Raw genomic sequence first — 19,139 nt, 5'->3', positions numbered from 1 at the left:
TCTGAAGTTGTTGTTATTTTTTCTATAGTATTTAACTCATTGCACGATATTGATGGTGAGACACCTAGGAAGATTGGCTGAGAACGCTCATGTTTTAGTGCCCCTCAAGGTGGTAGGTATCCAATACATTTTGACTGGGAATCAACACCTAGCGCCTGTCATTCGAAACCAATTAGTGAAGTTTGTCCCCTTCCAAAAAGAATGGGAAAAAAAAAATCCCATGTCTTGTCTTGGTTTCACCATGATACTAATATTCATGCCAGCAATTTGCAAAACATCCTCAACTTTAATAAGTGCAAGCTTCTCAAGAAAATGGATGTTTGGATAGATCATCTTTTTCACCCCAAGATCTTTAAATAAGTTGCTGCATATTGAAAAAAAAAGTTTTGACATCACATCCAGCATCGTGCGCCTTTCCACCAACAAACTTGGAGTCACTCGTAAAAATTTCAAGGCACTCGTGATGCAACGGAAGACACGCCGAGTGTTAAATACAACCCAATAGAGTATAGACTGTACAGATAGTGAAAGGATTTTCCAAAGGAGAAGAAAAAACTTCATAAAGGTGCTACATCATCATCGGTATGTCTAACCATGGCTCTAATAATCCATTAAAACAGCACAAAGGAACAATCGATCAATTTGATGAACCACAACAGCACAATCAACTCGCTTGAAGGCCTCCTTGAATCATTTCGCAAACTCTCTTTAAGGAATGGTCAACGGAAAAGAAAAAAATCCACATTAAATGTGTTACACAGAGAGTAAAACAAATAAATATGCAGTTTAAACAATTGGAATATCTATTTCAAATATTTGAAGAAATAAATGAACAGTTCAGAGGACAAAACATTTGGTACACATGCACGAATGTAATTTGATTCAGATTCTGTATGTCTATATTTACACCCTGAATTGGTGGCCAGCCAATCACAGAGCACAAGGAGACAACCATTCAGGCTCACATATCTAAGGGAAATTTAGTGTGTTCAACTAGCCTACCCTGCATGTTTTTGGGATGTGGGAGGAAACCAGAGTAGCCAGAGAAAACCCACGCAAGCCCGGCGAGAACATGCAAACTCCACACAATGAGGACCCACCAGGGATCGAACCCAGAACTGTGATCCACATTTCCCCTATTTGTTTAAAGGTCAATTCTGGCAAACACAGCTGCCAGTATTTTAATAAAAATAACACTTTTTATTTTACAAAGAGTCATTGAGTCAGTTGCAAAGCGCAATACAATTCTAAGATTTTTTAAAAAACATTACTACTATTATTACTAATCCCAACATCAATAATACTACAACAAGTGTACCTAATGAATTGTCCAATGAGTGTAGTACTACTTTGTTCAGCTATGGTTTGGGAGCATCAAAATGGTTAAAAACAACAACAAAAACATTACAAAAACCTTATCAACATAATGCATAGTATAACTTTGGAGACTTTGGAAGTCCATTATTTGCTTCATACTGCTATATTTACAACAGATGCATTCGTATAAATAAGAGAATAAGAACATTCAAGTCTTAAGAAAAAAATTGGAAATAACAAACAGCAATCAGATTAGTATGTCTGAATAAATATTGGATAGTTAATGATGTTTTGGATTATTTTCATGCTCATGCTTTTGTTGTAGCAAACAAGCTATTAAGACTTGGTGAAGGCCACATGCATGATTGGGAAATTTTGAGGACATTTTGGGATTGGAGTCCCAGCATGACGTCAGATTGGCGTATGCATTTCATTGGTGTCATTCAGCAAAGATTTTTACACTGGAACATAATAGTACAATAGTATACATAAGTGAGAGTAGAGAGAACAATAACAGCGTGTAAAACGCAAAGAGGTTGCATCATCTTTGGGAGGCTGGCATGCGACTTATTTGTACATACAAGTGGAGGTCATTAACCTACTTAAACTAACACAAAAGGTCTTGATCGACACATTTCTATGACTTTCTGTCACTCATTTATGATCTCAGGTCATAAAAGGACGCGATAAGTGTCGCCATGGTGTGGACTAAGGTATAAGAGTTAATGTCGCAATGTGACCTGTAAAACTATTTGTCCGGTTTTTAAGGTGCTGCCTTTACATCCCATCATACAGAATTTGACATAAAATAATCAACATGTGGTTAAAATGTTGACTTGCCATGATTAACAAAAATATAACTTACTGTTATTTAAAACCAAGTGAATTTAATGATAATATAAGTTTGCTGCTGGCCTAATATACCTTCAGTAAGTAAAAAGCATCCTCTATTGGGTTTATATCAGGTCAGGTAAACATTATTTGCTTATAATATGTCTTAAATTGCTTTGAAAGTATAAAAATGGTCATCTATTTCATCAGTTGGGCTAAATTTGACAAAAATGTATGAAGTCTAGGGGTATAAAATCAATAAGTCTGAGACGATATGATAAAATATAATTTATAGTGATATGTTATTTGCCCATATTTTGTTACTGAAGACTTTCAGACATTTGAATTAAATCCATTTTTTTAAGATTAGTTGATCAATATTTGGATTCATATTGCTTCTCAGGCTCTATACCGATTCATATATTAATTGATTGTTAAATTGGTAATAATTATTTAGGGCACAAACGTCTACACACCCTTGTGTTGTGCTTTTGTGAAGTAAATAAATAACTAAAAATAAAAAAGGGATGTAAAATCCAGCAGATGTTATTGCACAAGTGTGCACAACCTTATCTAATCATACTTCCATGTGAAACAAATAATACGTAAATAACCCCTAATGTTCTATTAGGCTTGTCTGAAATGCTCATTATCAAATCTCTTTATCAAAACCACTGTGTTGCTGTATGTAACCTGTTGAGTTTATCTCCCAAACTTGAAATAACCTGCAAATAGATGTCATAGTGTAGCATTCTCTCACAAGTTAAACTAATTGCCCTCAAAACTGATGAAGTAAGCATCTTCAGTAGAACATATGACATCATACTACCGCGCCAAGACGATTGTATAACAACTCCAAATCTAAATGGATGAAAGCATTGTGCATGAAATGTTAAGGAAAAGTGTATGTGTGTGTGTGTGTGTGTGTGTGTGTGTGTGTGTGTGTGTGTGTGTGTGTGTGTGTGTGTGTGTGTGTGTTGGGGCTGACACTCAAAATATTCATTGCAAAACTGTCCTAGTGTTGGTGTAACAGTAAACGTGGAAGACAAGTGCGTGTGCACAAAAAAATTGTAATGCATAAAAGAAAGAAGACCTTTCATATTTAAATGAGGCTTCACTGACAAGTAAAACACTTGCATTCATAAATTCCATTCCGTGAGAGTGTCTCACTATATGGACAAAATTTGGGGATACAGATATGTAGAGAAAAACTAAAATATACTCAATTCATGGTCTTCAATAACACTCTAAAGTACAGTCCTATTTTTTATTATTATTTCATATTATTGAACTCATTGTCTACCATTGACATCAATGGATTTACAATTAATTTAAACCAGGAGTGAATGCTCATTTTGTTTATCCATCTGATCAGGATAAATCTATGAATGACGCTAAGAAAGTGTACTAAACCCCAACAATTGTTGTTGTGCTACGTAAGCATAGGGAAAGGGCAATATACCCGACACATCAAAAAGAAGATATAATCAGGTTCAACATTCAAACAGTCATACTCCGACTTCGCCAACATTATAGCAGCACAATTTTACTCCCTGTAAGTGTTACAGCATGGTGTCCCAATGCTTTTGTCCACATAGTGTACTCCCACCTCGGTTATCTCTTAGGCATCCATTTTCAATCTCATTTGATCGCATAGTTAATGCATGTAAACAAATAAAAAAGAACAAAAAAATAGATTCACAAAAAGCCTCGTTCATCCAAGCCTTTGGCTGTCACCGGGTTCCATTTTGCAGTAGGCTTAATGCTTGTATTGCCTGGAAAGATATCAAGGAAAGTATGTAAACACTCAAAGTCATTGCAGGACCACAGTAATACCTTGAAGTTATAAAAAGTTATATTGATGTCTCTGCCTACTCATGTTTCACCAAGATTTTGTCATTGTACAAAAGACTTCTACTAAAACACAAAAAGGATAATGAGATGAGAGAATAGAGAAAATATTTAAAACATATACAAGGTATATGTTATATGTATACTTGGAAAAACTGTATAATGCCATCCTCCAATTATCGAAACAAAAATCAAATGCAATTTCAATTTAAAAAAATGGTTCTGAAGTACGATTTTGAGTTTGAGGACTTAATGACCTGACTTTGTCAACCTTTGACCTCATTACCCCACAAAAGTATTCACCTCCTCAAATAGATTTCATGAATGTATATATTAATAACCCCTTTCATGAGTTATCATCAACACAAACGTGGAACCAAATACATAACATTTGCCTTCCATGGGGATTGTACTGGCAGGCATAATAATCATCAGATCTAAACCCCATCATTCCAATCCAATTCATGGCAGGGCATCCGGAAGATTGGGGTGAAATCCCTTTAGATTACTTAATAGCTCAACTGACAGACCAATAACTATGTTGGATCATCTGCGTCACTTCAATTTCAAAGAACCACTGGACAATCCTAGTGTGAAAAATAACTTACTTGATTCGGGTTTTGCTTTTGACACGTCTTGCGTGTCTGTAGATATCGTGTGCGCGGGGTCCAAGCGCTCAGGAGGGCCGGCGGCTCTCAGCACAGTGGCCGACAGTAGCAGAGGCCTCTGATTGTGGTACTTGAGACGGTACGTCTCCGTCATGCAGTTGTCCACGTTAAAATATGTGGTAAGAGAAACCTCCTGAGTCAGGGGACCCTGTTCTGCACGGCACCCCGTCGCCAGTTTGTCATCGCTCTCGCACGATGACGGCGTGCTCCTCTCCGGATCTGAGCCCGACTTGGAACTGGCGTCCGAGAAGGTCCGCAGGCCAGAGATGTCGGGCTTCCGGTGGCAAGGGCTGACCTGGAAGGGCTCTTGAAGCGTCCTGGGCCGGAAAACGGCGTCGCTGGTTTCGATATGATGGGGCAGGAGCCGCTGACCCAGTCGATGGTGAGGCGAGCCCGGCGAACCCGGCTGGCGCTGAGATTCCCCCGAGGCGTTGACCGGGGTTTGTCGGTAGGCCAGGGGGACACGAGGACACTGCGGTCCGGGGACGGCGGCATCGGATGACCGGTAAGCGTCTCTGTCCTCGGGCTCGGAAAGGGCGAGGTCATCGGAGCTGTTCCACTCGGAGCTGCTGGTCTTGCTGACGTGCCTCGGGGCTGCACAATCCCCTGCGTGGCCTCGACCGCTTGTCAGCTCCTGCTGCTCGCTCTGCCTGTTATCTGCAGCCACGCACTCTTGCTCACAAGTCTTTCTGCAAGTACTGGATGTGTACTTGCATTTGCGCCTGCACCACAGTCACAAACAATGGCATCATAGTAGCACTCGAGAGAAAATGTCGTGAGAATACACAAAAACAACTTTGGCCTAGCTCTCTTTTAAAAAAAAAAAAAAGTTTACAGCAGTTTCCCCAAACTTCACAATTGATATGGAAATCTATCTCTTTTACATATATGTATATATGTAATTTGCTGAAATATACCTTGAACCTGGACTGCATTTAAGATGTGAATGTGAAACCTGGCCATGGTTCTTTCCCTGAGGTTTTGCCTGATGTTTACCTTAAACAAAGCGAAAAAGAGAAGCGAAATGAGATTTATGTTAGAGCATGTAAAATACATGTGACATTTTCTAAAACTGCAGTCTTAAATAAAACCTATATTATTTTTATACTGTACTTCTGTAATTTGCAGTGTAACAGAATACATTGGAAACAAATATATTTTAGTTCATTCATTCATTTTCTGAACCACTTTATCCTCACTAGGGTCACGGGGGGTGCTGGACTCTGGGCCAGAGGTGGGGTACACCCTGAATCGGTGGCCAGCCAATCGAAGGGCACAAGGAGACAAACAACCATCCACACTCATTCCTAGGGGCAATTTAGAGTGTCCAATCAGCCTACCATGGATCTTTTTGGAATGTGGGAAGAAACCGGAATACCCTGAGAAAACCCACGTAAGCCCAGGGAGAACATGCAATCTCAACACTGGTGGACCGACCCGATTCGAACCCAGCACCCCAGAGCTATGGGGCCAACACGCTAACCACTCGACTCCCGGGCCGGTCCACAACAAATGGAACAACGCCAAGGCAGCCCTGTATTCACGTTTGCACCTTACAATGGCACGATATAATCGTTGTATCCCAGAAGGGATAATAAGGGTGGTCTTTACAAAATGTAGTACTATTATAGCCCATTTTATATGCATGTAAAGATTTGCAGACACAAGATGGCAGTATCATCAAGGTGCCAATCTAGGGCAAGATTGCCCAGCTCTGTTTCTTAAAGTCCCCTATCCAGTTTGTTCAGGATTATTATTAATAAACTATTTATATGGACAGTTTGCTTAATCATTTGATTCAGGTGGGGTGGAGGAGGGAGATATGGAAAACAGACTTGATAGGTGCCTTTGAGGACTCGAGTTGGGCACCCTGGATTAAGGCTATAGACCTTGAAGCAAGCATCAGGATCAGGTTGGGAATTGCTGTCCATTTTTAAAATAGGAGTGTTAGTCCAGTACCCCTGTCAACCCGAACAGAGATCTCTGGCTAGATAAAAGCTGTATCTTTACATCACGGTGCAGCAACGGGAAATATATTTGTGATGGTGCCAAAGGCCTCGTCCAGCTGTGCTCTCTGCATGAGTGCTGTGGGATTATCATCAGATTAAAGGCTGCTGGGTGAGGAGGTTAGGGAAAGACAGTCCAATATGAGAGGCCAACCTCGGATGTTTGATGCGTTTACATTAACTCACTGCCATTAGAAATAAAAGATAAAGCCTCACTCTTTGTTTTTTTTTTTTTGTTGCAGATTATCATCTAAGAAATCCTTCAGACTACAAATACTCCTGGCAGAATGCACATGTGCACGGTGCCAGGAAAAGATCATAAGGTCTTGGAAAACAAATACTCAGAACATACCATTGTGTGATGGTGAGGACGCTATACTTGATTTTGCATCGCCAGCCTTTGAGTGCATCTGGCTATAAAATAAAAATAAAAATCATAATTAATCTTTACATGTTTACAAGAAGATGATATGATAAAAGTACACAAAATGTACATTCACCCTAGTGAGGGACAGAGGTGATAATTATCTGAACTCATTAAATGTATGCACGTGTCATAGAGTATGTGTTTTGGTAGTTAGTAAAAGTTGGAAATCGCTTTTAGAAATGTGAATTTACAATAAAGGCAGCTAAAACAAAAGGTTACAAGAGTTTTATAAAAATGAATGTCAAAAAAAACCTATAGCAATTTGAATTTATCTTCCTTTTCCTTTTTTTATTTATTAAATTTATTTTTTGAAGTTTTAATTTTTTGGGTAATAAAACTAAACTAAAATGAACAAAATTAAAGGTTGACTGGTGTTCAAAATAATCAGAGCATGATTTAGACATCGCAAACTTCACACACATAGCTACTTTTGAATGACATTGTATCTCTGTCATCACAAAGTGAAAAAAAAGAAGCTATGCTATTTCTGGCCTGTGCTTAGATCAAGCACTCTTCCAAAAACAAGATTACAGTGATATACAAAAATAAAACTGTGCTCTGCATTCAGTGAAAACTTTGGGAGGTAGCTGCTGTGAATCCATTGTATGCAAAACATTCTCAACAAGCTCTTAGATAGTGACCAAACACACTTTAAAGATTGGATATAGAATGATTATTTTGAAGCTTTTCAGTAAGAGCTTGTAAGACCACTTCAGTTAAGTTAAAAAAATTAATCAACAATTAAAAAAATGCTTTTAAAGATTTTTTTTCCCATTAGTTGTTACTTAGCAAACATTAGAAATCGTGAACCTGAATCATAAGTGCCACTAAGATCACAAAACCCTTGGCATATGACACCAAAATCACTAAAAACAATGCATATGGATTATGTGATATGAACAAATGCATGAATCGTAACCCAATCAAAATAAGAAAATATTTTTGCATGTGTAAAATTATAACGTTTTGACAATTGTGATAATTATTCACTTGTTCTCTATTGAATAATAACGATTCTTATTTTTGATTTTTCACATTTTCTGGTGCCTGTGCAAGAAAAAAAATGTACCAAAATACAACTAATTATGTTTGAAAAGCTACCACTGAATTATATTGTAAAGAAATGTGTAGGTTGTACGGTGGGTTTGTCAAAGTGTCTCCGAATAGTGCGACTTACTTTTGAAACTGGGTTTCCGTTGACCTCTGTTCTTTGACGGCAAAACCGTCGACCCCCGGCGAGTCAGGATTGGTGGATCCACTGCTGAGCCGGTCACTGCTCTCGTATCCCGATTCGGTCCTCTGGATGGTCCAGGTGTCGCTCCTTAGCAGCGTTTTGGCAGCACCCGTCAGCCTGCCGCCCCTCTGTTGGGTGGCCCTGCTGTCCGACTCCACCGAGCTGTGGCTCTCTGTCTCGTGGCGCTGCTCGTCTTCGTAAATGGTCATCAAACACTTCTTCTTGCGATCTTCCCGGCTTCGTCCGTGCTCACGACTTTGCTCGGCCTGCGCCCGTTCGTTCTTGGCTCGTCGAGGGCTGTCGTGGTGCTGTTGACGACGTTGCTCCAGTTCATTGAGAACGGTGTCCACGTTGAGCACCTCGCGAACTGGTCTCCAGGCGGATTTGAATTTAGTTCGGCTTCCTCCATTCCCGCTGTTTTCCCACTGATCCTGGGAGCCGTCCTCATCGGAACGACTGGGTGACAGATGGTTCTTCCTAGTGTACCCGCTTGCTTGCGTGGGTCGGAATTGCCCACGTGCTTCCTGAGATGCTCTACTGGAAAGGGTGGCTAACTTCTCATTACGGGGATAGCTTTTGCATTTTTGCTCCCTCGGCCCGTTCTCAGGAGGAGACGAAGGTCTTGTGTGGGTCATTTCTACAACGTAAAAACAATATTTAAAATGTGTAATTGTCAGTCGGTGTGCAGTATTGTGGAACATGAACAATACAGCAATAAACATTTAAAAAAAATATTTTCCTCTTTATAAGTCGTAAACATATGCATTTAACTAGGGCTTGGTTTAAGGCGCATTACAATATAATATAGTCATATAGTGTTTCCAGTGTCAATGGTTGAGCCTTGCTTCAAATGAGAAGGCACATGACTTTAACCTTCACAAGGTAAGATGGCCTATGTGAATACATTTTACATGCATGACTGTGTATTCTTCCATAGGATATTACCCTTACATTTTAGAGTGTAATTTTGGACAGCGATATTTATAAATCGTGTCACTTCATATCCAATATATCAATAATATTGACTTAGATTAACAAAAATCAATCGACTCACACTTTAAACACGCTGTTTCATAAATTAAATTCAGTGTTGAAAATGTATCAGTAACAAAATGGAAAAGAAATGATACATTTATTTGATTCTTTATTGCTTTAATTGAAATGTGACTGTGGAAAATAGTTATACATACTAAATTGAACAAAAATGAATTGATTAATTAATCTAACTGAAATCTAAACAATATATCATATTGTCACGAATCTATTGATTTAAATCCAAATCATGGATAAGGAAACTATAAAGAGCTGCATTGTAATACTAAAATTAGCGCAAGTAATACCCAAAAATATGAACAGCTAGCTTTTATGTGTTTTATTTTATAGTTGACATCAAAACAAAAAGAATGCAAACACTACCTTTGAATTGGGAAGCATCTATTCTTGTGTGCCCTCTGTCTTTTTTTGTGGTTTCACTGACCCTCTGAAAATTCTCCATAAAAGCTTCCTCGAATCTGTTTGGACTGTCGAGGGAATTTTTCGCTGAAAAAAATAAATGTTATTACGTTAATATACTGGATATACTGTCCCCTCGATGACAATGTGTGTTGATGACACCAGAACTGACAAATACATAATGACATATTGGACAAATAGCACAATACATGTAGTATCTATCATGAGATCAGTTGTTATGAAAAAATATATACTGAGCTCAAGGCCAGAAATAAAGTCAAACTGGTTAAATTAAATGCAATAATAGAGGAAAAAGATTAAAATAGTGCAAATGCAATTTCCTGACCATTAGATCACTTTTTGGTTCCTCAAACTAACCTAGTAAAATAATGGCAAATATTATTGCTGTTTACCCATTTATCCATTTTTTTTTAATAGTGATGGTTTTTATTGGGGAAATGAAAATTTGAATGCTTGTTTGATTTTTCTTGTTGAATTCACTGCTATTTTAATTTAATTAAATAACCTTCTGGCCAGGGCAGATTCAAATATCGAACCTTAGAATGATGAGGTCCGGCGTAAAAAATTACACATTATTATCACAACAAAGTTTTTTACATTCCTAATTTGTCCTTTGAAGTATCCACCAAAACAAATCAGTGTAACCAATGTGCATATATCGAGCGAAGAGTATTTCAATGCCTAAAGCCACATCGTGGAAAAATTGCGAAAACAAAACGAATCACAAAATGTGCCTAAAGCCTGTTCTTCCATTGTAATCCATCACTAAACTATTAGCAACGCAAACTACAAGACACTCACCTTCCTTTGTATTATGCACACTGATTGCATAATGCAGGAGGTTCATTAGGAGAGTAAAAAATGCAAGAGCATCATTATCTCTGTTAAATGTACTGACACTTTCAGCAACGACGTGCCTGTGGTGTTTTTTTGTTGTTATCCCCCATGTGAAGCATGAACAAACAGCATTATATAAACTAAGGATACTTCAGGTGCTTCATTTGTACCCCTCACATTTAATTCCAGAGCATGACGCAAACTCTTACCACAATAATAAACCAATGGTAAATTGAAAGTTAAAATGACAAATAAGTCAAAACCGAGAATTATTATCTTTCCAAAAGCAGTATATTTGCTACAGTTACAATCTTGGATCTTATTAGAAGATCAGATTAGATTGTATTAGATTAGGTTATTTTATATTAGATAACTTTATACATCTTGTATTCGGGAACTTTCACTGTCACAGTAGCAAGAGGACGAGAATACAGACGCAGGAAAAGACATTTTAGACATAAATAAATAGGTAATACAAAACAAATAAATATATACACATATATACATACATATATATACACATATATACATACTTATATATACACATATATACATACATATATATACACATATATACATACTTATATGTACACATATACATACATATATACATACTTATATATACACATATATACATACATATATACATACACATATATACATACATATATATACATACACATATATATACATATATACATACACATATATACATACATATATATACACACCTATTGTTACAATAAGAATTTTTTCAGAAACACACAGGAGATATATCATAAAAAAAAAAGAAGCGCACGACTTACACACACTCTGGCTAAAACAGGACTTCAGTCCCATGCCAGTCAAAGCATCCGGGCAGCACACTAAAGCAAAACAATCCATCGGAACTGGCGCGACTCCATCGTCAAACAAAGGGAGCGGTGAAATAAAGCGTGGCCAAACATGTGAAATGTCCATTCAGCGAGCTAAGGAGAGTGAGAGCGCATGAGTAGTACGCTGCGGGGCCACAGGAGCAGGGATTAGGCAGGAAGGCGTGGGCGGTAATCTGCGTGCAACAGAGGCATCATCCTCGAGTCAAACTAGCACACACGCACGCACACACACATTCATTTACCCAATTCCTATGCACAGCAAGAACTCACATTTGTTCCCTTTGAATTTTGCTACAATAAGGAATATTACAGCAATGCTTTCAAATCATTATTTGGCTTTATTTTAGGGGGGAATTATCCCTGCCACCTGCTGTCATGGGTAATTTCCTGTTGATTTTAGTTCTCGTCCTATTAGTTTTGGGGGAAATCCAAGTCACTACTTTTTGAGTCTCTTCCTCTCAATTTGACGGCCAAATCTAGGTCTCTTCCATTTTATTTGAGGGCAAATCCAGGTCACTTCTTATTATTTTGCAACATTTTATGGGTCACTTCCTATTATTTTGCAGCATTTTATGGGTCACTTCATGTTTATTTGGAGGAAAATCCAGGTCGCATCTTTGCTGGTTTTTGTGGCATTTCCAAATAATTTTTCGGTTGGTTACGAATCAGATTTTTTTGTTTGTTTGTTCCTATTTAACAAGATTATTTCCGGTGGTAAGCAAGCAATCAAGCGATTGTCTGTCCCTTAAACTAGATAATTCCCACATACGTGCTAAAATAATTCCACAATACTTTACGGAGTTTGTTAGTAATATCCTTACCTGGTGTCTCTCCGTTGACTTGGCCTTTATACCGAGGACACATAGTGGTCTGCCGTGGGGCGTCCTCATTAGAAACTGGCGTCCCCTCGGGATTAGTGTAAAAAAGTAGAAGTGGTTGATAATGTCCCCTGACACATTTAGTAGTCACATCTTTCCATTTGGAGCCAATCTGAGAAGGAAAATACTCGGCGTTCAAACCAACAAACTCGGTCATTGACAACGGACAGATGAAACACACTGTGGAAAACCTCACCTCTTTTACGGTGGCATCATCAAAAAACATCCATTTGGAAGATTTGGTGTGATAAGCAAAGGCTGAGTAGTGTTTGCTGGAGAAACAAATCATTCCCACCAGATGGAGCTCACTCCGTTTGGCATTGTCGTCAGTGACACGGTTGAAAAGCTGAACCAAGACAAAGATATCGACTTATTTGAAGCTAACTTTGGGCAAGGTTACACACTGGACAGGTTGACAGCCAATCACATTAATAATAATAATTCTCAGACATTTCTATAGACAATGGATAGACTTCAATATAGTTCTTGAAATGTGGGAGGGAGGTGAAGTACCCGCAAAAAAACAAACAAAAAACATTCTTCAAGAACATTTGATAAATTGCTAAGAAAGGTGGTTAAGATTATTATTTAGTTTGTATTCCACATTAATACTAATCTCTTTTGTCAGATTTACTCACTCCACACAAATTCAAACGAGGGCCGAGTGAGCGGATGACATCGTCCGTCAGATCGGATTGCTCTGCATCCCATACGAATCCAATGGTAACAATCTCAGGACAGTTCATCAGCACGCGACGGATCTTGATACTTTGACCGCAGTCTCGCTGTAAAAAAAAGATCGTCACAATAAGAAGGAAACTTGGAATTTGTAGACCCAAAAGATCTCCAATAACAAAAGAATACAGTCTTCAACTGTTTTGGGTTTTTAACTGTGAGAATCGTTTTTACATTAGGAATTTAATAAGAGTGTCCACAATGATACAACATCTTGTGGAAGATAATTTGCATATTTTATCACAGATGGTGCAATGTGGGAACTTATCTTAACCCTTTTGTAATGTGACGTCAACTTTACATAAAGAGACACATTAATAAAACCAATATTCCTTACAAGAATAGCAGTTTATAAGACAACAGCACCACTAAAACATGGAAGACAGTTCCAGCAGCAGTAAATACAGATGAGAGGGAAAACAGAGGCTAAGCCCTTCCTGCTATTTATATCCTAAAACCAGTCTGGCACGGTTTGCTTTCTTCAAGAGCACAGAGAACAACATGTACTTTTACAAGTTGACTCTATCTTGGCGAAAAATCTTGAAATGTGGAGGTGAAAATGAATAACAGGTGCAATTTGGTTCCAAATGAAATGGTAATAAAATAATCATGAAAGCAGTGAATGACGTACGGGACAGTTGCGCAGGTCGCCTGTGTTGTTGGCCGCCTGCAGTAATTCTCCAAACATGTCCGACCTGATACGCTCAGTCCTCGCCATCATGCGGTCCACCTGTTGGCTGTGCATAGAAAGATAGAGTGTAATATTTTGATCAAGCTGTTTTTTAAGGTTTAGTCAATTACTTACCATAGAGCAGTGGTGGAGACGTAGTGTACCAACTCTGTGAAAGGGTGGGGGTCTGACGACGCACCACAACAGCGACACACAAACTGCAATAAAAAAAAGCACAGATACACATTTTCATTAATGAATTTAGAGCAGGGATGCCTGTTACAAAGATCGTGATCTACCGGTAGAGCGCCAAAGAACCATTGGTAGATTGTCAAGGGAGTATTGGTAGATCGCACAATAATAACATTCTGATCCCTTCCTTGTCGATTTCCTTAGCTAGGCTCTTATGAATTTGGCAGTAGGATTTAGCATGAATCGAGAGTACATTTTTACCCCTGTTCCAAGCCGCTGCCATACATTTTGATGGATTCTAATGCGACGTATATTGTTACATAATTGCTGGGCTTTGTCAGTGGCCTGTAAAAAAAAAAAGCTAGATCGTGGAAGGTCAACTCCTTGAAAAGTAGATCTTGGAAAAAGAACCCCTGCAGTAACTCACATGTGATACCATTTCACAAATGTGGTATGTTAGAAGTGTAACCAGAGGATTGGAGCCAGGTGCTTCTCGATTCAGCACAACCCCCATTGGTTAAAGTGTCTCTGGAAGAAAAAGCTGCACCCGTAACCCATCACTCTCCAGGACCACTTGGGCCCACCCGTGTATTCTAATCCTAACCGTAAAGTAGATCGCTGGAGGTCAGCTCATTAAAAAGTAGCCAAAAAGTGAGTGCCCCTGATTTTGAGCAAAATGTAGAGGCCCTGTAGAAAAACAGAGTTGAAGAATCTATACGTACCTGCTCGTAAAGCATCATGGCAAATTTCTGATGGGTGATGCAGGATTTGGAGCAGCAAGAGTCGTTGGCCGTGTCTGAGACAATGTGCAGATGAATTCGTTCCAGGATGTTCTCCTATAACGACAAACATGATTTATTATAGCTGATCGTCTTTTAATGACACTCAGTAATTTGTACTGATAAATATTTACACTTAAAGAAATAAAAGATAAACTGAGCAGTGTACTGTTTGCAGTATATCACTTTAGAATGTGAAACGATGATAAGATAGATGTCAACGTACAAAGCACTCAGCAGCGTCGTCCATAAGGCCGAGTTGAAAGCGTTGTTCGTCTTTGAAAGTTTCAGCAAGGGCGTTACGCAGGCTGTCCGAGGGAAGCACGCGCTCACGGCTCTGTTGGAACTGACTGAATATGTTCTTCAACACCATAGAAGAAATGAATTTACTCATTTAGGATACTTTTTGGAAACAACTCAAAACATGAAGAAACTGTGGCGTACCTTCAATGCACAGAAGATGCAGGAATCACCCAGACAAAAGTGCCCTGAAAGATGCCTGAGACTTCTCCTGAAAATGTCCAGCTGCCAAAGCACCTGGAAAGATTGGAGATTGTCATACAACATTTTGAAACCTTTAAGACCGAACAAATTATACTTGACATATGAATTTTTGTGCCATGTGATACTTTTTGCCCTGATAAAACTGACGTATCATCTAAATATGATACAAACTTAGGACAAATTACATTTGAAAATGTGGAGGTTTTTAGTTCCAAGGGAATATTCATCAGAGTTGGAAGAATTTTTTTTTTTTTTTTTTAGTGTATTTAGTTATTAGGGCTTTAAAAAGTTATATACATACTTCAACTATCCTTTGCAATGGTGGTAGTATTTCAATTGCAAATGCTAACTATTGGTTGTGATTAGAATACTGTCTGAGCCCATCAAAAATTCTCGAGAGTTTACCTGAACTGCGCTGTTCAAGAAGCAGCTATTCTGTCCGGGCTCATTCAATAGGCCTTTGGTGAGCGCTAGAGACAACATGCTGCCAGGCTGGTAGGACTTTTTCAGGCCGCCTCCTCCTCCAGGCTTCTTAAACATCTTCACCCATGCCATGGAGTTACCCCTTGCAGCTAAGGAAGGAAACAGAGAAAACCCATTAAATCTATAACCAACTCCAGCATTGTTTTCAAAACTACTGTAACTATTACATGATTTAGTCTGAAGACTCATTATTATTATTTTTATCATAATATAAAAAAACATGTATGTATACATTTGTATTGTTAACCTTGTTAAACCAAAAATGTTCAATAGGTAAGAGTCAATCAACCACTTATAGTCACCATTATTCTTCTTTTAAATTGGAATATCTTGAACTATTTGACATCATTTTAAATATATAAAAATGTAATACTTTGTAGCAACAAAAGAAATAATGCCCCAAATATTTATGACTGTGTCAGCACTCCTTATCACTGCAAGATTCATGAGGTTTTTAGCCTCAGAATATGAACAATTCAACAACCTAATATCTTTTAATTTCCTTTAAAAGCTGTGCTGCCTACACACTATGATGCAAAATGTATTTTTGCCCAATATTGTCAATATATTCTATGTTGTATAAGACAGTCTGCATGCTACACTCAAAAGGATTATTATTGTCGTCGCTGCATGGCACCGTAAGTCGAACAGGATATAAATTCATGTTGGACACAGTTTATTTTATGACATCACTAATCCAAATGACTGAATTGGATGAACGCCACGTGAATCATCATGACCTCTACCTTCTCCCGACTGAGGGGGGGACTTGCTGCCGTTGGACATGATGGGATGTGGGAGCTGGTTGGTCTTTGGCTCCATCCATCTCATCACCACGCTCTGACCGGACGATCGCTGAAAAGCATTCTTTGCCTCAACCACAGGGCATCTTCACACACACGCCGCTAGGCGTTGGAAAGCAACTGGTCTGAAAAGTAGAACAAATGTTTGAATTGCATGTGCAAGACATACAGACTTTTTTTTTGGGGTGTATGAGTACACTGGTAAAATATGTTTTCTAAAATCGTTCATGATTTTTTTTCTTGTCCAATGTATGTTCAGTATAATTAAACTTAAACAACCAACATGAATACACAGTTAGACACTGTGTTTTTATGTTGGTTTTTGCTAACAATTTGTCAATGATATTTAGCACAATATTCTACAAGGTTGTTTAAATTTTCAAGTTTTATTCCGAGGAACTAATGTTTACTTCCTTTCTCTTTATTTTGGGTATTCTCTGGAAAATCCATTTTGGTTGGTTGGCAATGTTTTGGTACTTTGTAGGTCCCATTAGACCTGGTTAAATGCGCTTTAGCATAAAATACCAGTGGTGTAAAAGTTATGAAATATGAAATAAAACATGCTTTGTCTTTGCCAAATGGTCAGAAATGTATGGATAGTTTATATTTCCCTCTAGATTTCCAGAATGAGTGTTATTGTATATTCCTAAAGTTCAATAGTCCTAAAGGTAATCCATACTAACTACAACCAGTGCTAGTACAGAGGCAGGTAACATTCACTGGCAGGTCATATTAAGTTTTTTTGTTTCATTTGAATTAAGAGAAGTATGAAAACACACACAATAACAAACAAGTTGATAAAATTCCTCTGGGACAAGCAAAACTGAGAATTGCAAGAAGACACCAATTGATAGCGCAGGTGTTCCCAACAAAGTAACCAGTGACGGTTTTCAACAAAATCAGAAATAGTCAATATGACTGAAATTCAAATGCATTTGATTGAAATGAACATTTTTAAATATATTATTCATCTAAAATCAGCCATTGAGTCATTGGTGGCATACGATTTGGTGGGGAAGAGCACATTTAAAAATTTTAACAAGCTTTGCACTGGAACATTAATCTTTTATTGCCATAATGAATTTTCACTTTGATGGAATGAGGAAGGGGAGCTCCCATCAATAATAATAGAGAGCTCTTCTATTCCAAATGACACTTTTGACTTATAGCACTGTGGGGAGGAATAAATGCAACATTAAATAAATAATGATAGTTAATTAGAAGATGAAAAAATGTATACAATTCAAAATAAAATCCTATACTTTATTTTTTAATTAGCAAAAATAGCCACTTAACTTATTAAGGGATAAAATATATTCAAGTATATTTAAAAAATGCTAAAATATAGCAGCAAAATAAAATATAACTTTAATTTTGTCAACTTGGACATCAATCCAAGATTTGATACGATTTGAACTTTGTCATACAAATTAATGTCATAATTAACATGCTTGTTCCACTCATTGTTGTCCCTGTGCGTCCTTAAAATTAATATTCACGATGCTAATTATATGCATCCATAATTACAGTGATCGTTGGGGGCAAACACAAAAAAATGACAGCCACCCCATACCTACACATGTTTTTGCACCATGCACTATGTGACACCATGTGATTCCTTTAAAGAAAACGAAAGGGGTGGAGGGGGGTACACAAGTGTGACATAACAACCCCCCTTTTCCTTCTCCCTGCTGTATTTACATTGAAAATAACCTGCCCAACGACCATATTTGAGCTGAAAACAATCCATCTTGCAGCCTCATGTCAAACCAAAACAAACCTTGGCAACATGCCGCAACTTACATGACAGCCTTCCGAAATAAGACTCGTGCTGACTTACCTTTTAAGTAAAACGGCAATGCAGGACTCCAAGAAGGGACACCCGAAGAGGAATCCAAGGGCTTATTTTTCTTCTTTTTTGCGCTATATCCTGGCGAAATCGAGACTAGTAGTGTGAGGAGCGCTTACTGCAGATTCGTGCAGCGCTATCTGTCATAGTGCACCATTGGCAATCCCTCCGACACGCAGGGCTGCAGCCTCAACCCTCTGCTTGGTGCCTGGGACACTTTAATTTGGCTCAAAATGACCCCCTCCCATCCCCTTTTTCTCCCCCACCTCTGTGTGAGTGAGTGATAAACGAGGCCAGTGATGCTTTGTGGCCAGAGTGTCCGACGCGGATTAGTGATGTTTGGAGACTTGGGAGGTCAAACTCCGCCCCTAGTGTAGCCTCAAGTGCACTGCCGCTATGTGTGCACTATTCCTTCTGTGTTCGTTTGTGGTTGTGTGTGTTTGTGTGTGTTTGTGTGTGTTTGTGTGTGTGGGTTGTGTGTATTTGTGTGTGTGTGGGTTTTGTGTATTTGTGTGTATGTGTGTGTGGGTTTTGTGTATTTGTGTGTATGTGTGTGTGGGTTTTGTGTATTTGTGTTTGTGTGTGTGGGTTGTGTGTATTCGTGTGTGTGTGTTGTGTGTGTATGTGTGTGTGTCTGTGTGTGTCTGTGTGTGTCTGTGTGTGTCTGTGTTTATCTGTGTCTGTGTGTATGTGTGTGGGTGTGTCTGTGTGTGGGTCTGTCTGTGTG

The 19,139-nt window shown here is 38.5% G+C and overlaps 1 protein-coding gene across 1 annotated transcript; it reads right to left on the bottom strand.

Annotated features, from left to right (window-relative positions):
- Positions 1 to 1,829: 1,829 nt before the first annotated feature.
- On the bottom strand, positions 1,830 to 18,640 carry usp53b (ubiquitin specific peptidase 53b). Its single transcript, XM_077719304.1, has 17 exons — positions 18,404 to 18,640; positions 16,507 to 16,688; positions 15,683 to 15,849; positions 15,218 to 15,310; positions 15,000 to 15,134; positions 14,717 to 14,830; positions 13,938 to 14,020; positions 13,764 to 13,869; positions 13,036 to 13,182; positions 12,594 to 12,743; positions 12,341 to 12,509; positions 9,751 to 9,873; positions 8,278 to 8,971; positions 7,026 to 7,087; positions 5,585 to 5,663; positions 4,608 to 5,389; positions 1,830 to 3,923 (listed from the first exon to the last, which is right to left on the bottom strand). The coding sequence occupies exons 2-17, from the start codon at positions 16,589 to 16,591 to the stop codon at positions 3,847 to 3,849; spliced, it is 3,066 nt and encodes a 1,021-aa protein (XP_077575430.1). The 5' UTR covers positions 16,592 to 16,688; positions 18,404 to 18,640; the 3' UTR covers positions 1,830 to 3,846.
- Positions 18,641 to 19,139: the final 499 nt, after the last annotated feature.

This window comes from Stigmatopora nigra, chromosome 6, assembly GCF_051989575.1.
Source record: "Stigmatopora nigra isolate UIUO_SnigA chromosome 6, RoL_Snig_1.1, whole genome shotgun sequence".
Taxonomy (NCBI): domain Eukaryota; kingdom Metazoa; phylum Chordata; class Actinopteri; order Syngnathiformes; family Syngnathidae; genus Stigmatopora; species Stigmatopora nigra.
This window is presented reverse-complemented; position numbering and strand designations above follow the sequence as displayed.